At 33.2% G+C, this 26,193-nt stretch overlaps 1 protein-coding gene and 1 non-coding gene across 2 annotated transcripts; one reads left to right on the plus strand and one right to left on the minus strand.

Moving 5' to 3' along the window:
* Window positions 1-355: 355 nt before the first annotated feature.
* LOC115209995 lies at window positions 356-547 on the minus strand. The gene has a single exon (XR_003881363.1). It is a non-coding gene; the product is annotated as a U2 spliceosomal RNA (small nuclear RNA).
* Window positions 548-9,315: 8,768 nt separating this feature from the next.
* Window positions 9,316-25,877, plus strand: LOC118762826. Its single transcript, XM_036501692.1, has 5 exons — window positions 9,316-9,442; window positions 10,487-10,640; window positions 12,296-12,504; window positions 16,017-16,171; window positions 25,366-25,877. The coding sequence occupies exons 2-5, from the start codon at window positions 10,520-10,522 to the stop codon at window positions 25,511-25,513; spliced, it is 633 nt and encodes a 210-aa protein (XP_036357585.1). The 5' UTR covers window positions 9,316-9,442; window positions 10,487-10,519; the 3' UTR covers window positions 25,514-25,877.
* Window positions 25,878-26,193: the final 316 nt, after the last annotated feature.

A 26,193-nucleotide genomic window follows, 5' to 3' on the forward strand; every position in this document is an offset into this window, starting at 1 on the left:
TCTATATAAGAAATCAATATAAATATTAGCAAATGGTTAGATCACGCGCAGCAAGGACAGAAAATGTACCTTTCAACTCCAATTATAAAGCATCTTCATAATATGTTAAATCCTGGGGGCAAGAACAAATAGCATGCAGCATTTAGGATCACTAGTAGCGTTCATAAAATTTCTGGCGCAATTCACGTACCGTTGATAGTATTCACGACACGTTTGTTCTATTTATAAACCCCTAACACAGGAATGAGATAGTCTGCGCGCTCTACTAGACATGGTGGTTCAATATCTTAAATCCTTAAATCCTTAAAAATGTTTTAGCCCGAAGGCCGCGGCTATGCTGGGGCACCACCGCTGCTTGATATGGGCTGAATCCTGGAAGTACTGCTATACCAGGCCAACCCGTGGCAAAGGCGGAGCAAGCCCCTAACTCTTCGTCTCGTTCTAAAAATCAGTTTAATATCGATGATCCCAAATAGGGACCGTATCAGATATTAAGCTGATAAGAACAGATACTACACTTTGATCTTAGCCAAAATCTCTCAAATATCTCTCAACGGATACGTCAAACATGTAAAAACGAAATAAATAGTGCTATAGCTATGATGACTCGGGGCTAAATAACTAAAGCGCATTCCTGGTAACTAAACTTAGAAACAAATGAAGCATTTGTATGTGATAAGAACTTACAACTACCCAATTTGCAGTCCTTATCTTAACATTTCGATAATTGTTCTGAAAAACACTATACCGCTTTCAGGTTTAAGTATATGGTGATGCTTGTATATGGTCTATATGCTTGTATATAAGTATATGGTGTTGGGTTTCCGCCGTTCGACAATGTGATTCTATTGACAGTCATTCTGTCAATAGAATTACCTGCTCATGAAATAACATTTAAGTAGTTGAGATTTTCAGAGACACGTGTATCAGTACCCTAATTCGCAATCAGAATTATTGTGGTACAGTGAGTGGCATGGTAGCATCTTCGTTTGAATTACAGATATAATTCGCTCGATAGATTTCAATAGAGTTTACATCTACCCACTCACCAAGTTATAGAGCAATTCCAGGTTTTATAAATTAATATTTGCCTGGCCAAGTGGCTACAAAACGAAATTATTTATCATTCGGCCATATTGCAACCACACCGATTTAAGTGCGCTCATATACATACACATACACACAGACATATGCACATATTTTTAATATTATGCTATGATAGCAAAATTATGAAACGTTTTTATATCAGAGATATAGATCCTAACCTGGCAATCATTCTAAATGGCTGAATGTAACAGTATGTCTTGTAGTCTTTGCCAGTGGACGCCCTCATTCGTCACCTGATAGAGTTTTAGGGATGCAGCAAAAAATCAGAACGAGATTCATGCAAGAAGTTGGCAAGTCAAAGCTTAAAGAAATAAAAGTTCGTCAGAGTTGTGTTCCTTGGATTAGGACAAAATATCCACCTAAGTATACGAAATATAGTCTTGTAGTTTGGGATTAGGGTAGAGATGTGAGGTAGGAGTAGAGGATGAGTGAGTGTTGGAGAGGGCTAATTGTTAATTATTAATCGAACGAGTGAATTCACATCATCGGACAGCAGAAATCTATCGATATCATCACACTATACTTAAATCAATATACACTATGGCATGTTAGAGAGTAAATATCGAAACACTTGAGTAAGGACCGCAAGCGGAGAGGTAATAAGTTCTTATCAGATACAAATGCTTCATTTTTTCTAAGTTTAGTTACCAGGAACTTGCCCCGAATCATCATAGCTTGAGCCATATTAATATCGTCTTTGCTTATATATATATATATATATATATATATATATATACCACCGTGATCTATCAGGCTATCAGATGCCGCTACACATCGTTGGTCACAATGCGCTTCGCATTGTTTTAGCCTTCAAATTACGCCACCCCGCTGGCTAAGCCAGCAGGCAAAAGGGCGAGAGAAATTTGTGGCGAAAGAGTACAGCAGGGATCGCCATCACTCTCTGCCGGAGCTTCGTGTACCTTTAGGTGTTTTCGCTCAATAAACACTCACAACGCCCGGTCTGGGAATCGAAACCGCGATCCTACGACCGCAAGTCCGCTGCCCTAACCATTGGGCCATTGGGCCTCCACACACACATATATATATATAATAGTAATAATAATAATAATAATAATAATAATAATAATAATAACAACAAATGCCCTGATGCAGTACCAAGCAGTGGCTCTCATGACTCCTGATCTAAACTGATTGGAAGTGTTATCATGTACATTGTTTTGTCTTGGGCTACAGCAAATATTCTGCTCTATACCGCAGATTTGCTTGTCAGTTGTTTGACCTTAACCAGTTGACGTGTCCCTTAGTGGCTGACGATATGTGCATCTCTGATCACAATCAGAAGTAGTGGGGGAGCATCATAGCCATGTGTTGAAAGTGATTCTTTGAGGTTTGGATAATTCACCTTTAGAAACATGGGTGGTTGGTTGAACGTCCTTAATCCTTATTCAGGGACCTTTTGAGCGAGATGGGCTACTTGACCAGAAGAAAATTGTAACTGGGCCCCACTTGCAAAGTTATATGCTGTTTATCTTGATATGAGAGCACCATGTCGCGTACATATAGTTGTGATGCATGTGCCTAGTGTACGCTTATCAGACGGGTAGTCATGATGGGTATACTCGGCTTCGTATATTTTTACCCCAGTGTCAATTTGATGGCATGCACTGCTCTTTCACTCAATATTAATAATAATGATTAATAATAATAATAATAGTAGTAGAAGTAGTAGTAGTAGTAGTAGTAGTAGTAGTAGTAGTAGTAGTAGTAGTAGTAGTAGTAGTAGTAGTAATAATAATAATAATAATATGAGAGAATATTATTCCAAACTTTCAGGGAAAAATTCAATTTAGAAATGCTAAATCAAATTTTACCAAATATAATATATATAAATATATATATATTATATATATATATATATATATATATATAGTGGGTGAGGGGAGAATTCACAAAAAAAAAACAAAATACGAAGACTGGTGGTGTAGACAACAAACGGATGTATTTCTATAACACTCGTGAAGTGAAAAAGTCTTTAAAGTTTTGATATTACGCTCTTCCACAGAACGGAACACAGAAGGAAACAAAGAGAGAAAATAAAGAATGTATAGTGGCTAGCGATCTATCTACCTAGCTACTTTGCATATATATATATATATATATATATATAATATATATATATATACACATATATATAAACCAGCTTAGAGAAGAAGAAGAAACGAAACGAAACCAAACGAATCGAATCGAATCGACGCGAAGGCGCTCAGTCATACAATAGTGTAATAAATAAATTATATGCATACATACAAACATATATGTACGTACCTACATCTACATGTATATATACATGCATATATAAATATATATACGTGTGTACAGGACACCACAAATAAACGTAGAACTCAACGAGAAACGAAAACGTAAAAACAGCATGGAACGGACCATTCCTTTAACAACGAAAAAACAGAGTACAAGACAACTACACACGGAAAAATCCCCTTCATCAGCCGTCCCTAGTTCAACGCCAGCGTGTTTCGAAGGTGAAGACAGAACGCGTCTCGTCGAACTAATCCTTCCTGCGAAAGAATTAAATAAAATTCCTTTGCAGAGGGGTAAAAACAAGGAAAAAAAATGTGACAAAAACAGGACGTAAAAACAATACAATTAAAAACAAATACAAAATAAAATACAATTATAAAATATACAGTACAAGAAGGAATAGAAATAGGACAGGAAAGCAAATAAAGAGGGCCTATAAGCCTAGACGATGAAAAAAAATATAATTTTTTCACGAGCGCAGGAAGAAACATGTTTACTTGAACAAGGCTGCCGGCGAAAGGAAGATCGTAGACCCGGCTGTGAGAGAGATGAGGAGGAGGGAGAGAGAGAGAGAGAGAGAGAGAGAGGAGGAAGCAAAAGAGGGTGAAAGAAAGAGAGAAGAAGGAGTTATAAGGTTTCGCGTCATAATTATATATAAAAACCAGCTTAGAGAAGAAGAAACCAAACGAAACCAAACGAATCGAATCGATATATATATATATATATATATATATATATATATATATATATATATATATATATAAGCAAATATATATATTAGCTAGGTAAGAAATCTCTATAAGAGATGAAAGCAGTAACTATACAGAGAAGTGATGTTTATCGCCACATCAACATGGCTATTCCATAGGAACCGATGTTACAACCATTTTAAAACCAGGAGGACACCTCCTCCAGATGGTTATCGATGTAATCTGCAGTCGATATATGTTGCAAGCAGGGAAGCGAACCCTTTCTTCTTTACGTCGTTAGGGTGTTATTTGAGAGATATTGAGGCACTATTTCTAGTAGAGCGCGCATTGAGGCACTGTTTCTAGTAGAGTGTGCAAGCCCTCTCATCAGTGTGTCGGTGGTTTGTTAATAGAGAAAGCGTGTTGTGAATGCCCAGGCACAGGCGTGGCTGTGTGGTAAGAAGTTTGCTTCCCAACCACTGCGTCTCTGGTTCAACCTGCTGCGTGGCATTTTGTGTAAGTGTCTTCTTCTATAGCCTCAAGCCGACGAAAGCCGTGAGAGCTGATTTGGTAGACGGAAACTGAAAGAAACCCGTTGTATATATATATATATATATGTGTGTGTGTGTGTCTATATGCATGTATGTATGTATGTATGTATGTATGTATGTATGTATGTATGTACGTATGTATGTATGTATGTGTGTGTATGTATTTGTGTCTACGTTTGTCCCTCATCAGTGTTGGTAACTTTGCGATTCGGCAAAAGAGATGAATAGAATGAGCAAAAGACTTAGAAAAGGAATTAAATAATGGGGTCGATTAGGTCGACCAAAATTCTCCAAGGCTGTGCCCCAGCATGGACGCAGTCTAGTGACTGAAACAAGTAAAAGATGAAAGATAGAAGAAATTCAGTTTAAAATGGAACCCGCGTTGCACATTTTTTTCAAGAAACATTTTTCAAAGTCATTTTAAAAATCTTTCTGTTTTTGTCATTGATTAATCAACAAAACATATTGCTGAAAAACGCGATAGCATATTTATTTTTTTGTTGTTAAATAAATCATATCTTATCCCAGCAGAGAAAAACTTAAAACAAATCAGAAAAATATCTTAAGCTTGTGTGAGAAAAACAATTATCTATTACATCTGTTGAATATAAAAATTTGATAAAAATAACAAAACTTATGTTTTCATAATTATATAACTAAGTATAAGTGGATACAAAGTCAGAATTTACGTTTCACTGATTTATTCTCTTTAAATGAGAATATTTTAACGTTTTATTTTATATGAAATATTACGTAAAGTATATTAATCATTTTTTCATAATTAATAAATAAGGCCTTGAAAGTTATTAACAAAACGTGCTCTGTGAGGCTAACGTCTATTACAAACTGAGAATCACAGAGGAACATGTACCAGTAACCAACTAACACCAGGATATCAGATTTCAATCTCCGATGGAAGCCATTTTGTTTCACTTGCATTGATGATCCATGAACTATTCACGTGCTTCATGAAAAAAAAAACGTTACTCCTGTCTAAAATATATGGAGGTCTTTGTCTTGACAGATGAATTGCAAAAATAGAGCAAGTTTCTTTTGAGAACGTCATCAACAAGAAAAACTTATAAATAAAAAAGGCCACCTGAAAAGTGAATTTATAGAGTTTTACCTGACGTTTAGCAACTGTTGAATAAACGAAAGATTTTGTTATTTATTTGGTAAAATTGAAAAATAAAATTTTATTCTATATAGCAAAAAATTATCAGAAGGGTTGGTCTGAATAATGAAAATACATCTATTCGCATTACACTGACTGATTCATCTTATCCAACTGAACGAGTTAGTAACCCTTAACGAATTTATACAAAACTCCAATTTTTTAGTGAATTCTTTCTCTTTTCTACTCCTTTCATATACAACAAAGTCAATCGAGGAATTAATGAACGCATTTGTATTTAGTGTTTTGCAGCTGAGAAATATATCTATATCTGGAAATGAATAGAAGGATTTAGTGCAGTACCTATGCGCACAGTTGAATGATATAACTAAACAGTTGAAAGCTTATACAAATCGCTCTATTTATACAATCTCGATGTTGCATTTGCTTTAATTGTTATAAGACACAGGGGTCTGTTAGTATAACAAATTACGCATTTAAACATTTCTAAACTGGAAGATTATGCACGTATTCTGAAACTATTTACATAACTAGATTTCATTCCCGCCTGGCTGCAGTAATCTTTCAAATACTAAAGCTTATACGGCCTCATAATATTGCTCAGAAATTAAATTAATGGAGTTAATAGTTTCTGCAGCTTCAAATCTCTGTTGCATTGTAACAGTGTCCGTAAACGCTTAACGCTATTTATGTCGCGACTTTATAACCTTAATATACGAGGATATTATTTGGAAGGATACTATTTACAATTATTTTTATATAATCATTCTGGATTTTGCGCTTCGAGGTTGAATAAAGTCTTGGTTTTAAGATCCAAGTATTCTCACCTAGTGATCACAAAATCGTTGTTTTGCAAACTTGATTTTATATGGTGATTTTATACTTACAGGGTTAATTAGAATTATTTTATTAGTCCATTAACAAAATTAATTTTACAGGCTGCTTATTATCTGTGGAGAACGTCATCCAATCGATTCAATTCTACTTTATTCCACACAACAGGCTGGTTAACATTGTTGAAAATACAGTTTGATCAAAATCATAATTTAATACCATCCCCTGCACTGCAAAAAAAATCAATAACCCCCTTCTATAATCAACTCCAAAATCTTATTTGCTGTTTTAACATTTTAACTGAAGTGAGAATGTTTTGTTAAAACTGTATTAGTAATATACAAAAATGCTATCTTCCTTGGTGGAGGCAACAACCACGGAAATAATCACATCAGAAGCGTAACACAAAACATAAATTTAAAATTACATTTTCAAGCGTTATTTTCCAATACTATTTGACAGTTACATGATTTATGAAGTATCTGAATATTTGGTTATATGAAATAATAATTTGACATCAGAATTAAAATTCACAGTAAACATTATCAATACTGAACATATGAAGGACATTGAAAAGAAGTGAGGTAGTAGAGTGTCAAATTCAACATAATACATACTATAACTAATACTTCATATTCCCGAATTTAAATTCCACAAGACTCAAATTAACCTTTCATTTCTCTTATATTGATAAAGTAATTTGCAGAAATATACGTGAGCAGATTAATAGGAGTATATTGCATTTCATAAATTAAATTTGCATTTAAAAGAATCAATATTTTAATCCTTTCTTTTTACTTGATATAAAGTTAATGCCACCATTGTTTAGCACAGGGTGGATTTGATCGAGCCAACCAATCATCAAAGTCATTAAAACTCTTATCAACTCCAAACATATCATTTAGATATGATAACTTTCTTCGGCAAGTCTCTGAGATCCGGCAAAAGGTCGCGGCATCTTACCTTCCCCTTTATAACTGATGTACTCTTTATTTTTTTTTACCTTTATAACTCAGTAGGGTCCCAATCGAAAGATAGTTAACTAAACACCTGTATTAGTGCGCATTTGAAATTAGGTCTTGCTACCTCCATACTGGGAACATTCTATATACACACATACACATATATGTGTATATGTCTGTCTGTTTGACCATCCATCCATCCATCCATCCATCTATCTATCTATCTATCTATCTATCTATCTATCTATCTATCTATCTATCTATCTATCTATCTATATACGTATACACGTTGTGTGTGTATGTGTGTGCGCGTGTGTGTGTGCGTGCGTGTGTGTGTGTGTGTGTGTGTGTGTGTGTTGTGTGTGTGTGTGTATCTTGTTAAATGTCTTCCAACCACTCGTATTTTCTGAAATTTTATTTGAGAAATTTTCAAAAAAAAAAAAAATTTGTTGTTTTGTCTTGCGGATAACAAAAATCGTATTCATTTCTTCGAAAAATTAATAATAAACAAGTCAGAGAAATTTAAAGTTACGTGAATTTTGGCAAGGAAACAAGCTCAGAGTCCTCGCAGCAGAAGTCGAAAGTGTTTGTTGTCATGACAACCCCAGTATATTGGTGTTTACCCACGGAACCGTATACGAACTTTTGAGTAAAATTATGCAAATTTAAATGTCCCTAAATTCTTTATTATTAAATTTTTGGAAAAATTTGGAAACAGTTCTTTAAAATTTGAATATCTGCAATTGGTTGGAAGAAATTTGACATGATTCATACACACACACGCATACACATATAGAATCAGACGATGTTAATGGATACAGGCTACTGATTAAATGTTAACATACAGAAATTATGTGATCTAGCAGTTCAACCACTGATGCAGGCTAATTTTCGTCTGACATTGATATCTCGGTGCCTTTAAGAACATCTATACGAGATGCTCTCTCAAGACAAATACCGTAGTATTACGGTGTTCTAACAATGCATCAACGCGCGCACACACACAGCAACACTATATATATATATATACATACACACATACCCCAGACACCCGCACACACGCACACATATACATACATACATACAAACATGTGTGTATCTGTGTACAATCAAAGTAGAGTTAACCAATGTAGTACAACTTTTGGATCTTTTCGTTTTGAACGGCAGTTTTTAACATAATTTCTAGGTAACTAAAAAATTTTAAACTTTGTATACTGGTAGAATGTGTTTATAAAACATCCTTTTATCTTGGCTTTATTGAGAAAATTCTATAGTTTGTAAGATATTTGTTGTCTTTTTTCTTCAATTTCTTCAATTTCCACCAATCAATGACGTCCATTGAGGTAAAAAATCATTCTGTGCCGTATGAATATGTCCCTCGTTTAAGAAACAGATTGGGTTTATTTACATTTGTGTAGAAAAAAAGATACCCTTCCCCCTACCCCTAACCCTAACCCTAAAACAGATTGAAATGCAATAGATTGATACTAGGTTCATGATTATGGGTGACAATTTCCTATGACACCGCTAGAAAAAACTGCCGTTCAAACCGAAAAGATCCCAACTTTTAAATACTAGAATACAAACTTGAAACAAAATCTTTAGATACAAACTTATATCAGATGAAAATAATTATCAGTCGTAATTAGTTTTACATATTTTCTTCACTTACAATCTATAATACATGCATTTTATTTGTTTTCTTTTTCTATTTTTCTGTTTTACACTTCTACCTGTAGCAGCCTTAAGAGAAGTCCACTTAAGCCAACAAACTTTCGATACAGATATCTTACTCGCTCGGGGAACTGTTTACTTTTCAAACCTGATGAGGTTAGCATTCGAATAGCAGCAACTAATAACGTCTACGAGCGAGCGATTACTGTGGTAAGTTATAAAATTATCGGGATAATAAAAATACAAGTAATTCAAATATACTAACTAATAACAGCAATAATAACTGAATAGTTGCAATAATATTTTACGGGATGCACTTATGTGACGCCAGTTTACATACATAAAATTTCTCTGCAGCATCATATTGCTGCTGATGCAAACGGCAGACCAACCAGCGTACCAAATGACTTTAAATACTACATAAATATGTACACACTCACACACACATATACATAGATGCATACACACACATGCACACAAACACATACACACAGCACACACACATATATATATATATATATATATATATATATATATACATAGATACATATACAAACATACACACACATTCAAACATACACACGAACACATATACGACTCTCACCTACACGCAAAACAAAGAAATCGTAACATGTGTGTATAGGAGCACTCCGTCGGTTGCGACGACGAGGGTCCCAGCTGATACGATCAACGGAACAACTTGCTCGTGAAATTAACGTGCAAGTGGCTGAGCACTCCACAGTCACATGTACCCTTAACGTAGTTCTCAGGGAGATTCAGCGTGACGCAGTAACATGTGTGTATACATACATAAAACATACATACATACATACATACATACATACACACACACACACACACACACATATATATATATATATATATATAAAGGCGGCGAGCTGGTAGAAACGTTAGCACCTCGGGCGAAATGCGTGGCCGTATTTCGTCTGCCGTTACGTTCTGAGTTCAAATTCCGCCGAGGTCGACTTTGCCTTTCATCCTTTCGGGGTCGATAAATTAGGTACCAGTTGCACACTGGGGTCGATGTAATCGACTTAATCCGTTTGTCTGTCCTTGTTTGTTCTATCTGTGTTTAGCCCCTTGTGAGTAGTAAAATATATATATATATATATATATATTATATATATATATATATACATAGATACATATACAAACATACACATACATACACACACACACACATCCTCAAACCTCTTTATATTTATTAATCCTGATGACATTCCATTCGTGCAGACATGTTTAACTCTTTCGAAGATTACTCAATACATGCCGAGAGAAGTGTTCGCGAATGTCTCAAAATCCCACGGCGTTGGTATCTTTACGTTAGCCGAAACGCTATCTGTATATCCAGAGAATGCTGATTTAGTTGACAGACCGGAGTGCTTTCGTAAGTAATCTGCATCATTCTATCTGATTATATAAAATTATATGTAAAAGCAAATGTTATTGTTTGATTTAGAAAAATATTAGTTAATAGTTCTTATTGTACCGTTCCGCCATTGTATTCTAATATCCACAAATTGAAATGTATCTATCATAACAGTTGGTAAGCTGCAGAAGCTGATAAAAGTAAAAAATTACAATACAGAATATTTCCACAAAATGATAAATATCTTTCATAATTATATACAAATATTATACTGAGTACAATTGAGAATGATATGAAGCTTCCCTATTTGAAGAAAAAATACAAAAGCCACTGTTTTGCGTAGATTTATGATTCCAAACTACTTTTGAAGTTTTGTAGTTATTTTGCTTTTATCAGATATATTTTACAGAAATAAAGCAAAATCTACTTAATCCGTTTTTATTTCAATAAGAATGTTGAAAATTGCTTAGTCAAAGAAACTGTCGCCCAAAAATCTGAATCTACTTATTTGAAATAATTATTAGATTTTGTAAGATGTGAAGCGTGTGTTCTATAATTATAATAATAGTTTTCTTTCTATAATTATGATTAGATAAAACAAGCATAAAATTAAGGAGAATGCATTATGAGGACGGTGATACATTCATGTATCTTATCAAATATTCAGTCATTTACGGATTTTGCTTATTTTAAATAATTATATTCTTGCAAGAATGCATTCATTTGAATTATCAATTTAGTTAATTGAATGTGAAGTTGTGTTTCTTTCATAGTACTTTTTTTTTGCCGCAGGAAATATATAACAATGAACAACGCATTTCATGTAGCAGCTGACATAAACGAGCAAATGTTTATTTTTTTTAATAGGATTTTCGAAAAGGTTATTGTATCCTTTGGTTTCAAAAATATAACATTGCTTGAGTATCATAACAAATAAAGTAGATAAACTAAAATCATTACGAAAATATTTTTCTCGGTGTAAAGTGAGCGCAGAAGAGCAACAGACATACTTGCATGCAAACCGGGAACGCGATATGGGTTTACTTCCTCATTAAGCTTCTGTTCCTTTAATTGCCCCGCTAATACCAAGGGCAACGAAAGGTGGTGAGCTGGCAGAAACGTTAGCACGCGGGCGAAATGCTTAGCGGTATTTCGTCTGTCTTTACGTTCTGAGTTCAAATTCCGCCGGGATCGACTTTGCCTTTCCTCCTTTCCGGGTCGATTAAATAAATACCAGTTACGCACTGGGGTCGACTTTGCCTTTCCTCCTTTCCGGGTCGATTAGATAAATACCAGTTACGCACTGGGGTCGATATAATCGACTTAATCCGTTTGTCTGTCCTTTTTTGTCCCCTCTGTGTGTAGCCCCTTGTGGGCAGTAAAAAAGTAAGAAATAAGAATACCAATAGCAACAAAAGGTACGACTGGCACAAATCCCATATTCTCTTTTATGGGTAACTGCGAAAATAATAAATCAATAATTCTTTGGCTTATATCATAATGCAGAGTAATTTTATGGCGAATCGTGTTATTAGTTCAGACCTGACCACGGCATTCCGATTTTACTTAAGTCACGTAAGAACACGTGACACACAACATTATTACTTCCCGCCTATAAATTTGAGACACTGATTATGTTTCATGAATTAAAGATTTTGCTTTCTTTCTTGCAGAGACTTGTGAAGGTGTTTGTAATAATACGTGTACATTCGATGGTAGAAAATACTCAGAAGTTGCTGGTTTAACCAATGAAATTAGTCTATCCAACATGGAATCAATTCTTTGTCTACCGACAGATATTTACCAAGGAGCAGAGAATATTCTCACTCATGAGTTTGCTCATCTTGTACATATGTATATGAATGATACGTGGAAAGATAAGGTCAGTAAAAATATGTAACATGTCGTAAAACTTAAACGTTTTCTTTTAATTATTCTCTTTTTTTTTTCAGAATAATTATTCTGTACCATACCGATATATACACCCATAATACATTACTATGCAGAACATATAGTTTCTCTTAAGAAAAGCAGATTCACAGTAATGGCAGAATTTATTTTGTGATCTTTTTCGTATTCTAAGTTCAAATCACGACAAATTCTATTTATTTAACTTCTATTTATCCCTGCCGGACAAAAAAACTAAATATCAGTTATTAGTTCTGAGCTCCAGATCAATACCGATCGATCATTTCAATGAATATCTTACTATCTGCGACTCGCAATCTTTTTTATATGAATTACCACATTCTCCAATATAGTGTAAGTTTAAGGAAATTTGGCCGCTATATCTAGCAGGTCGAAAAACAATATACGAGATACGTCAGATTTAATGTTGGAGACACATCGACAATATATCTCGTCACGAAGTCGTGGTATCGGGCAAAAGTTAGAAATCGTACTTCATCATTCTTGAAAAAACTAATTTCTTTTCAGAATGAAAATTATTTTGTTTTAATCAATTTTAATAGTCACGAATAACATACAATTAAAACAACATTACTAAAAATGCTCGGTATTATTGTTCTTGAAGATACCTCATAATGCTCGCCCTTATTTATAATATTACCAAAATCGTGTCACATATACCTGCCTCATTCTTTAGAGTTAGGAATACATAATGGAGTGCTGCTCACATCTTTGGGATGGCATCGCTGCTACACATACAAAGATCCTAGATCAAACCAATGACGGCCTTCCGACAGATTGACCAGTCATTAAAGCCAAAATTCTTTAATGATTGGTTCACAGATATCCACAGATTTGCCATCCAGGTTTACTCGTATCGCCCACATTTTCTCTTCCCAAGACCCTGACTGTGCTTCATCTTATCCAATATTTCTCTAGAATAACGTCCCTTTCGAATTTATCCATACCTCTGCTTTTCTCCATTAATTCACAGATTTTTCAAGTTGAGGATCGACTGTACCATTCTCAGTGTACCAGGATTGTTATAAATCATAGTCTTGGACCCTCCTTCTTTGCGTAGCTTACATACCTCTCAAAATCAAACTAGTAATTCTCATAGAAAGAACGTAATTCTGACAAAATCCAATATCCTGTTCCCAAATATACATTTATTTAAAACAAACCATTATCTACCATTCTCCCTGCAAGAACAACTGATATTGATTTCCTTTGAAAAATATTCTAGTACAGACATTGAATCAACTTCAATGTATTACAAGAAATTAATCACAGCCTGCACATGAAAGCCAAAGCGAATCCCATTAAGATTAGGCGTGGAAAAAAGAATATATTCGAGAATGAGGTACTAAAGAGTAATGTATAAACATAGCGTCCGGTTTTGTATCCAATCTACGACCACCCTCTTTGTTACCGTTCAGTAATTTACTTGCTTAGGTACAACACAATTTTCATGGTGTGTAGAACATTCCATTCTATCAACAGTGTTTATTTATTTATCGTGGAGGCGCAATGGCCCAGTGGTTAGGGCAGCGGACTCGCGGTCGTAGGATCGCGGTTTCGATTCCCAGACCGGGTGTTGTGAGTGTTTATTGAGCGAAAACACCTAAAGCTCCACGAGGCTCCGGCAGGGGATGGTGGTGATCCCTGCTGCATTCTTTCACCACAACTTTCTCTCACTCTTACTTCCTGTTTCTGTTGTACCTGTATTTCAAAGGGCCGGCCTTGTCACTCTCTGTGTCACGCTGAATATCCCGAGAACTACGTTAAGGGTACACGTGTCTGTGGAGTGCTCAGCCACTTACACGTTAATTTCACGAGCAGGCTGTTCCGTTGATCGGATCAACCGGAACCCTCGTCGTCGTAACCGACGGAGTGCTTCCATCCCATTTATTTATCGACCGTGTTGGAACATGAATTAGCTGTGTTGTAATGCCAAATGTATATAACATAAAATATTTAAAATGTGGCTGTCTTATTAATTCCATTTTAGCAGATTTAGTATTAACGAAGTTCTCTATTGTTGTCTTATTTTCTTGGAAAATAATAACAAAACAATGAACAATGCTTTCTTTATCTGAAGTATGTGCCGTAGCGGGTCAGATACAATCGTTTGATCTTAATTCTGTTTATAGATGGGTGAATAAAGTATTGATTTTTGACGGGAGAAAATCTGGATTATAAAATCAGTACACTTGAATTGTCTCCCGTTAACGACGTAAGGATAATGGAAGTTTTTTTTTTTTTGATTTTCTATTTTACTTGACTTAATCAGAGAAGGAGCAGCATTATGAAACTTTCAAGAAATCTGAGACTTGTGGGAGAAAAGGTAGAAAATTATCTTTATACTTCAGACAATTATACTTAACTCTTGCAGTACAATGTAATCCATTAAAAGCACTCAAAGAAAGATGGTGGTGCAAAATTGGGCGACGGACGGACTGTCTACTTCCCAAGAACAAGAATAGTTTTTCTAGCTGGTTATTACATAGTTTCCATTTACCAAATTTCACTCATAAAGATTTGTTTAATTTAAAGGTGCAAGACGCTTACTTAAGGTGCCATGTTGTAGGATTGAACCTTAAACGGCGTAGTTACATTTAAAACTTCTGCACCACAAAACTATGCCTGCATGCATAATCCATACCTCTACTAGAGATCAGCGCTTTTCGTTAAGTAAATTCTCAATGATTTCAAGTCAGTCGTGGGTTCGACTTCTACTATGTCTTCAGTGGTTTGGATGAGTAATATATGTAAGAAATTTGAAAAGCTGAACGCGAAACCGGTCATTTCTTCCAAAACTATGTCATTGTATGAAAAAAATTTATAACATTCTTCTGACATAATGACTCAAATATATATTTTTTAACCTTTTAAAACAAGCCTTCTGTAGTTTTTTCACTTTTTTCACTTTTTACTATTTTATATATATAAGTCAGTGTGTGTATATGTGTGTGTGTGTGTGTGTGTGTGTCTGTGTGTGTGCGTGCACGTGTCAGTAACTACTGAATCTGAACCATCTTGTATTAAGAATTTGACTATTTAATCAATCAGAAATTTGCAGTTTTGTATTTCAGGTTTAATTATCACTAAACTGTAATAACTTTCTATAATACATCATTTTGATTATATGATAATCAAAATAACATATTAAGTATAATGAGAGACATTTAAATGAAGGATATGTTTTAAAACTGAAAACAGAGGATCATAAACTATTTTACAGAATATAGTGAATTAAGAGTATTACATTTAAATATTGAAATATAGAGGACTAACACAGCCTATTACTAGATGCTTTGTTAACAATGTACAGTATAAGGAAACTTTCAATTTTATTGTATTAGAAAAGTATATACTTGGAACCATAACTTTTAATAATGAATTATATATATCGAGACAATCTTCAATTATAGGACAAATAAGTAAATTATGAATAATTCATATGTAAATAAATGGTTATTTCAGATAATGGCTGCATATCAGAAGGCTAAATCGAACAAACTTTGGCGCCAACATAGTTATGCAATGGAGAATGAATACGAATATTTTGCTGTAGCAGCCGAGTCATTCTTTCACGACATTATCCGAAAAGATGCTAAATCGACCGGTGGCATGAATATGTATGTATACGTATCCTTCTATTATCTAGTTCCATACTTTATTTTGTCCGAAGTGGGAAATGTAGAAAACGTAATTTGACCATTCACCATTCACCATACATGTTTATATACATTATTTGCAACATAAATTAAAATCGTATTGAAAATAAACATCATAGTTTGTATTTGAAGAAATCGATAGTCTATATAAAGTTTGAGAAATTTTTCGTAATTTTTTATCTACGATTTTCCTCATAAATGAAGTAGTGAAAACGTTCTCTCAGTTATTTCGGAATAGAAAGGATTTAAAAATAAATTAAGTCGTATTCCTGATATATAATCCACAGCGCTATGGTTCCTGTTAAAAATCATTTTAGTGTACGGGATTTGAAATATAATGTTCAGATTTTTATTTTACTCATCGGTATCTTAAAAGTTGTCATTAAAATGATAAAAAAAAATTTCTGACAAAAGAATCTTTCCGTTAAATAATAAATAAAGAATCATAGCATTTTCGTATGTAAAGCTATTAATGTTTGTTTTATTATTTTATTATAGTGAAATATTGAATTTTCTGGAAATTTCTGTTGTATTCATAGTAAATCAAGATAGTGTCGTCTCTTGCTTGCAGACAATTTCTTATATCTATAGGGACAGTAAATACATGATCGTAAATAAGAATTTAAAAAAAAAGTCCAGTTTGAATCAACTTTTCAAATCACTTCGTTTACTAGTATAGTAACAGTATAGGCCGAATTCAATGTTAAGAAATGAAATAACTATAAAACGCAATGTAAATTCGAACCATTGTTAAAAAAGGAAACCAAAGAATATATTGCAACAAAATTAAATTAATACCTCCCAGAGGAAAGCTTTCGTGGTGTATATTTCATGTTTCAAATGGCATATTCTGATAGACATGGATTATATATATATATATATATATATATATATCTATATATATATATATTGTATATATATATAATATATTATATATATATATGTATATATAGATATATATATATATATATTATATATATGTATATATATATATGTATATATATATATGTATATATATGTATATATATATATATATGTATATATGTATATTATATGTATATATTATATGTATATATTTATATATATATGTATATATATGTATATATAATATTTATTATATATATTATATATATGTATATATATGTATATATATATATATATATATGTATATATATTTATATATATTATATATATATATGATATATATGTATATATATGTGTATATCTATTATGTATATATATGTGTATATCTATATATGTATAGATATATGTATATATATATTATGTATGTGTATGTGCGTGCGTGTATGCATGTACTATTTTTCACTATACGGTTATTTTCTAAAATTGAGTTATGCCAAGTGCCAGCAATAGCATTCTTGGTTGTAATGGAACAATGAAACTGGTTTACTGCAGTTAACTTTAATTCCAGCGAATTCAAAACAGCAACAAAAAATATACAACTCAAATTTGAAGAAAAATCTATGATTTTTAAGAGAAGCTTTAGAAAAGCGACACAAAATTCAATTACTGAAGAGAGCTCAGCATACATTTTACTTCTGTAAACAGGTGCAGGAGTGATTGTGTGATTAAAAAGCTTATTTTGAAACCATGCGATTTCGGGTTCAATCCCATTGCATGATACCTTGAACAGGTGTCTTTTAGTATAGCTTCGGGTTGATCAATGCCTTCTGAATTTGGTTTAGGAAAACTCTGTGGTAATGTATAGTACATATTCATACACACACAAATAATATATATATATATATATATATATATATATATATATATATATAGTATATATATATATATATATCTATATATATATAGGGAGAGTTTACGAAAAACAAAAAGACGAAGACAGGTGGTGTACAAAACAAACAGATGTATTAGTAGTATAACGCTCAGAAATAGAAAACGTCTTTTACGTTTCGAACCTACGCTCTTCTACACAGAAGGGACGCAGAAAAACAAGGAGAGAAACACACATACATATATATATATATATATATATATTATAATATATATATATATATATATATATATTTCATACATATGTACATACATATATATATATATGCATATATATACATATATGTATGTGCGCAGAAGTGTGTGGGTGTTGTCAAGCGATGGGGATGGACAATCAGAAGCCTAAACACATACACCCACCCACTCACATCTACGCCCCTACATATATGTATATATGTATGTAACGTTAAAAGTTATTGTTAATAAAAATAATTGAGTAATTATAATTTGTAAGAGTAACTCTTCGCCTGTCTGTTTTCTTTAATAACCTCTGAATTTGATTGTCCTTAGGGTCTGAGTTCAAATTCTGCCTTTCATTCTTTCGAGATCGATAAAATAAGTACCAATTGAATAGGGCGGTCGATGTAATTGACTTACTCACTCACCCGAAATTGCTGGCCTTGTGCCAAAATTTGGAAAGCAATATCTGTATTGCGATAGTTTAATCGTCGGAACTTTAGAGAATGATACGTACATATGCAGCATACTAGTTCCATTAATTTTGAGAAATTTCTGTATTTATTTCACGAGAGAAAGTTGTATACCTGTCGAGAGGTACATATTAGGGGATTCTATAGAACAATCAATGTATTTGATTAATTAGATCGAGTCTATCAGTTAACGAACATAGTTACGTAATAACCGTGCTAACATTATTTCTGATTGTAAAGAGAAACAGACTAAGTGACGCATGGAAAATGATAAATGTAGAACAGTCCGAACTGCATGGGAACAACTTGAGATATCCTCATTATAGTAAGCTGATGTTTGATCTTATATTTCAACAAGTATTTTAGCTAGAACAACTGGATGATTGCTATTTGCCACTGCTACGTGAATGAAGAGTTTTTCTTGTTTCATTTTATCTGAAAATAGTTTCGATTTTGTACACATTCATCTCTTTACTCTTTTACTCTTTTACTTGTTTCAGTCATTTGACTGCGGCCATGCTGGAGCACCGCCTTTAGTCGAGCAAATCGACCCCGGGACTTATTCTTTTTAAGCCCAGTACTTATTCTATCGGTCTCTTTTGCCGAACCGCTAAGTGACGGGGACATACACACACCAGCATCGGTTGTCAAGCAATTCTAGGGGGACAAACACAGACACATAAATATATATACATATATACGACAGGCTTCTTTCAGTTTCCGTCTACCAAATCCACTCACAAGACATTGGTCGGCCCGGGGCTATAGCAGAAGACACTTGCCGAAGATGCCACGCAGTGGGACTGAACCCGGAACCATGTGGTTAGTTAGCAAGCTACTTACCACACAGCCACTCCTGTCAATATGACTTGTAAACATTCATGGAATAAGTAAATTCTATCTTAGAGACATGCGCATAAATGTTCTTCCTAATATAAGCAAAAAGCGAGCAGTTTTGAGGGGAGAGGAGGGCAAATACCTGACTGATACTTAATTTTATTGAATCCAAAAGCATTAAAGGCGAAGCCGACCTTGGCGGTATTTGAACTCATAAAGTGTCGCAAGAAATGTCAGCTCCCTCTCTTCACTAGGACATTAATTTAGCAACAGTGGGGGAGGGATGAGGAAAAAGCTGCTCAAAACGTATCGTTTTGCCAATGTACAAGTTGGTAGCTAATAGACCAAAACGTTATTGTATCAGCAAAATTTATTCGAAAGCATTTAGGCGTATAATAATATCCTACGTTATGTAAATGAAAACCTATTTCGAATTTATTACCAGGACAAAACAATTATTAAAATATGCGTACACACACATATATGAATGTATGTATGCCTAAACATGTATATAAATATATGCAGATATATATGTACGCATGTAATTATATATATGCATATATATATATATATATATATATATATATATATATATATATATATATATAATATATATATATATATTATATATATATGTATGTATATTGTTGTACTTCGGTATGGTCATTTTATGATTGCTATTATTTTTATTTTTTGCCAAATAATAATAAACAAAATGATCATCCCGAAGTACAATAATATCAGCTTCAACACACGTTTTGATATCTTCCAAAACGAATTTGTAAACATGCACACACACACACACACACACACCACACACACACACATATATATATATATAATATATATATATATAGATATATATATATATATATATATATATATATATATATATAGATATATATATATATATATATATATATAGATATATATATATATATATATATATATATATATGCATATGTATATATATATATATATTATTATATATATATATGCATATGTATATATATTATTATATATAATATATATATGCATATGTATATATATATATATATATATATATATTATATATATATATATATATATATATATATATATATATATATACACGTATATTTGTATATACATTTCTATCTATCTTTGTATCTGTTTCTCTCTATCTCTCTTTTTCGCACTATCTATATTCATATTCTGTTGCAAGCAATCCAATTTCATTCACATCCGCTTTTAAGAGTCAGCAATTATCTGTAGTTGGAGATAATTAGTATATTGTGATGATAATGGAAAATGCAATAAGCAGAAGGTAAGAGGAATTCATTGAACCCCCAAGAAAAGTAGAAACTCTGCTGTCGTAATTATACTTTAATTCTTGTAAGAAAATATTCGTTCCCGGTCGTGTTCTGCTTTAAACTAATTATACGTTTTCATTCCGTTAGGCAGTTTTCCACAAATTAATTGTTATATATATGGAGTAGAGAAATTTAATTTTATATATCCAGGAACAAAATTCATGAGGATACAGCTGAGGAACTGCACTTCCTTCTAACCTGTCGCTGCAATCTAACACATCCGATTAACGAGGAAAAAAATTAGTTTGACATTAACAAAATTATATTCAGTTTGCAGGATCGTCATTGACACGATGCACTCCTTCATACAATACTGTATAAACATTTTACAAACTTTTGTCAGTTTGAGACATTTACAGCGTTATTTAAAAGGATATTTTACCTACAACGATGGGAGATTGTAGGAAACATGGAATAAGTTGGTGCGCGACTTTTATAACGTACTCGATACTAATAATTTAATTAAAAGGAATTTTGGAGGGCATGGTGAGTGGACCTCCCTTCGAAAATGACGTATAAGTGTTCAGTAATGAAGACAGAAGCTACTCTAACAAACATGAAGTAACAAGGGCGCAACATTTAGGCGAATGACCCGTTGAAATGGAAGGTTACAGGGTTCCATCACAGAGAATGACACATACAGAAAAATATACCATCTACACATAAGAATCATACAATACAGTTCAATACAGTTTATTTTTTTTCATTATTTACATTTTAACTGTATATATATAACAATTCTGCTATGTAGTGTTAATTATAACAGTGTACGTACTCTCTCTCTCTCTTTACTCTTTTACTTGTTTCAGTCATTTGACTGCGGCCATGCTGGAGCACCACCTTTAGTCGAGCAAATCGACCCCGGAACTTATTCTTTGTAAGCCCAGTACTTATTCTATCGGTCTCTTTTTGCCGAACCGCTAAGTGACTGGGGCGTAAACACACCAGCATCGGTTGTCAAGCAATGCTAGGGGGACAAACACAGACACACAAACATACACACACACACATATATATATATACATATATACGACGGGCTTCTTTCAGTTTCCGTCTACTAAATCCACACACAAGGCTTTGGTTGGCTCGAGGCTAGAGTAGAAGACACTTGCCCAAGATGCCACGCAGTGGGACTGAACCCGGAACCACGTGGTTGGTAAGCAAGCTACTTACCACACAGCCACTCCTGTACAGCTAAAATTTCTACAATATAGTTAATTTGTTTTCATTATTTACAGTTTTTATATGTAGAAGTACTTTCATTCAATTTGCTGACTACGCATATGCATTTTGAGTCCTGAAGAAGTTTTACACAAACAACTACAAGTTGCACATGTCAGATTTTCAGCAGATTGCGCATAGCAATAGCTAGTTAACCCCCAACATTTGATCTGGCGGTAAAGTTTCAAGTGGCGAACTGGCAGAATCGTTAGCATGCTGGGCGAAATGCATAGCCGTAATCCGTCTGCCGTTACGTGCTGTATATCAGCACACACCCTCATGATGACACGCTTAGCCACACATATCTTCTCTCTGCATACACATACCCACACAGACACATACCACCATTCATATACCATCTTATCTCTGTGACATACACACCCAAAATCATTCTCAAATATTTGTCTTTTTTTGTGACTTTGTTTTTGACCCACGATATATTCGCACTCTTACACAAGTCTTCTCAGTCAAACTTTCTCCCTCCTCGCCTTTCCCACTTTACCTTACCACTGTTCCACATTTTCCGTCACAGCTTCTTTGGCCCGTGAACTCTCCCTCTCTCCCTCCCTCTCTCCCTCTTTTCTTCACACACAAAATTCACAAACATACGCACAAATACACCCACACTTTCTTGTCCTGTTTACTCATCCTGTTACTTCCCATTCTCTTCAGTCTTCAATTGAAGTGATTTCCTTCCCGTCTACTAGTCCGTTTGCATACATATCAATACATACATACATAATAGATACATACAGCTATACATCCATCCATACATATATATACACACATATATACACACACACATATATATATATATATATATATACATATATATATATATATATATATATACTTTATTTAAAGCAGCAGAAAATTCAACAAAATCTGTTACTCTGAGTTTCTCGTTGCCGTTCATCAGACAGTTTTTGCTAGCAAAAACTGTCTGATGAACGGCAACGAGAAGCTCAGAGTAACAGATTTTGTTGAATTTTCTGCTGCTTCAAATAAAGCATATTACTCTACCACTGGTATTTGAGTACTCTTTTTTCCACCTTGTTTCACATTTATGTGTTTACTCCGGTATATATATATATATATATATATATATATATATATATATAAAAATGAGATTTAGGATTAAATCCAATTTTATAGTATAAATATATTATTATATTATATTATATTAAATTAGAGATTAAAACCACTATTAGGCAAATCAAACAGTGAAAAACATAAGCCAATACATAAAATTAATTTAAAATATAAAAGTTAAAAATAAAAAAAATATTTAAATAATTTAAACTTATAAATTTTATATATATATACAAATATATATATATGTATGTATGTATATTTTTATATTAATATATTATTTTAATTATAATTAATTAATTAATTAATTATTTATTTATATACATATATATATATATATATATATATATATATATATATATATATATATATGTGTGTGTGTGTGTGTGTGTGTGTGTGTGTGTGTATACACGGACTCGTGGTTGGGTGTTGCATTCACGGTCTAGTGATCGTGGCTCCAATTCCTGGATCGACTTGTGCGTTGTGTTCCTGACCAAAACACGTCATCTCGCGTTGCTCTGCGATCACTTTGACACCTGACGCCTGGTACACACTGCACCTATTCAGTCAACGTGGATTTAATAGAATGAGTTAGCTAATATGAGACACGGGCATTTGATCCACTATAAACAAATCGTTTTTGCACGTCGTTCGGGGGAAAAACTGAACGTTCATACGTCGTCTTCGATGGGAGAGGCCATCATACATATAATATTACTATTATCCCGATGTATGCTGTTCCTGAAGAGTATGACAGTATATCAGCATATGAGATTTGTGATATTGGTTTCAATCATTCTTCCAATACATTATTGGAATCGACATGTCTAATCGCAGTGTTTGTAATTAGTTATCTTGAGACATTGAAATATACTAAATGAGAATTTAACTCTAAGAATATTTAGTAACATTTCAGATAATTTAAGGAGACAAGAAATAAGTATAAAATGTTGGCATATTAATTTCACTTATATATTCTATAATGTAATAGTGATTGTCAAATGTTATCATCAGTCATTATAGGTGCATGGGTCTGTTCGTATTTCACTTTAATCAAACGAAACCAAATTGTTGTAAACTAACTAATATCATTAAATTAGTTATTCCCCACAGCAAATAATGAGAACCTTTCCTGCTGTTCATTACCATTACGTATATATGCAAAACGAAACATGTTATTTTACGAGCATAAATATATCCATACATGTACATTCATGTATACTCTTTTACATTCATATACATTCATGTATACTCTTTTACTTGTTTCAGTCATTTGACTGTGGCCATGCTGGAGCACCACCTTTTAGTCGAGCAAATCGACCCCCAGCACTTATTCTTTGTAAGCCTAGTCCTTATTCTATCGGTCTTTTTTGCCGAACCGCTAAGTTACGGGAACGTAAGCACACCAACATCGGTTGTCAAGCAATGCTAAGGGGACAAACACAGACACATAAACACACACACGCATATATATATATATATACATATATTCGATGGCTTCTTTCAGTTTCCGTCTACCAAATCCACTCACAAGGCTTTGGTCGGCCCGAGGCTATAGTAGAAGACACTTGCCCAAGGTGCCACGCAGTGGGACTGAACCCGGAACCATGTGGTTGGAAAAAAAGCTACTTACCACACAGCCACTCCTAATTATTTTGATATTTTTTATGAGTGTATTTTCTCCTTAAATTTTCCGAGATGTTGCTAAATATTCTTAGGAAGAGTTAGATTCACATACTGTATATTTCAATACCTCAAGCTAGTTAATTAGTAACATCAGTTCAAACTATTTGTAACACCGCAATTAGTAACATCAGTTCAAATTATGCACTGAAATAAAGTTTAAAATCAATATCACAAATCCCATATGCTAATATCCTGTCATACGCTACAAGCATTCTTTGGGATATTAGTAATATTTTATTCTGAAATGTGATAACGTTTGAGCATAAAGCGTTATGCTCAAATTGAAACAGGATTCTTATGCAAGCCAATTAAATTCCCGTTTATAAAGTCATGAATATCAGAACAACCTCTTCAGTGCTAGGTATTTCCTTTTTTTTTTTTAAATACAATAATTAAAAACAAACTGATTTTTCTAAATTTTCTTGCAGAATAAATTGTATGTGCCTTTGTTAACTAATATTGTATGTGTCTTTGTTAACAGTAAAATCGTTTTCCTTTTGTTCAGATGTAAAAATCAACGGATTTGCTCGGATGAAATGAAAGCAAGACAGTTCCTTCGACGTCACGATCCGGGTATTTTTTATTGCCTGTCCTACGCGTTTACTGATGACCGTTCATGGCGAATTTCGGGTCTTAAGCCTTGTATGAGATGAAATTTGCATGATTTCCAATAAAAAAAAAGCTTTCGCAAATGATAACTGATAATTACAAAACACGAATACTAATACAATAAAGAATATAGCTACGTTGACATGCATATTTATATATGGAAGCCACTTTATTTAAATTTAGTTCCTTTATAGATAGAAATGCTTACGGACAACTTTACAAACTCAAACAACATATGGTTTTCTTTGTAATGGACATTAATGAAAATTCTTATATAAAGAAAAAAAACAAAATGCTAATAATGAATATTTAACCGGGACATTTCGTTGCCATTCATCCTTGATATGGCTTTCAGCAAGAATAGATGTGATATAGAACATTATAAAGACAACTTTGAGTTTATACATAGTCACGGCTTAATATTGTAATAATTGTTATTGCTTGTTGTATCATATAATGAGACAATGTTTATCCTGTTGAAGCTAAGTTCTCGGCAAACAACGTCTCTGATCCTGTTAATAATGTTCTTGTTTGCAAGCTTTTATTTTCCTTTTTTTTAGATAATATCACCTACAAAAAAAAGAAAAAAAAACAGTAAAGAAAAGAAAAACTAGGAAACTTGTTAGTTTCCCACCACGTAATGAATTTAGCAAGATTGATAACAAATTACTTTATACGAGTAGGAACATAATTCACTAGTTATCTGAATTATATTTTTATCATT

This window comes from Octopus sinensis, linkage group LG3 (genome assembly GCF_006345805.1).
Source record: "Octopus sinensis linkage group LG3, ASM634580v1, whole genome shotgun sequence".
Classification (NCBI taxonomy): Eukaryota; Metazoa; Mollusca; class Cephalopoda; order Octopoda; family Octopodidae; genus Octopus; species Octopus sinensis.

Bases quoted from the DNA above. Each gene is read 5' to 3' on its own strand.
- LOC118762826 (XM_036501692.1), top strand. From the start codon at position 10,520: ATGCCGAGAGAAGTGTTCGCGAATGTCTCAAAATCCCACGGCGTTGGT. The intron at 12,505-16,016 runs GTCAGTAAAAAT...TGGTTATTTCAG, and splicing joins ATGATACGTGGAAAGATAAG to ATAATGGCTGCATATCAGAA. The intron at 16,172-25,365 runs GTATGTATACGT...CCTTTTGTTCAG, and splicing joins TCGACCGGTGGCATGAATAT to ATGTAAAAATCAACGGATTT.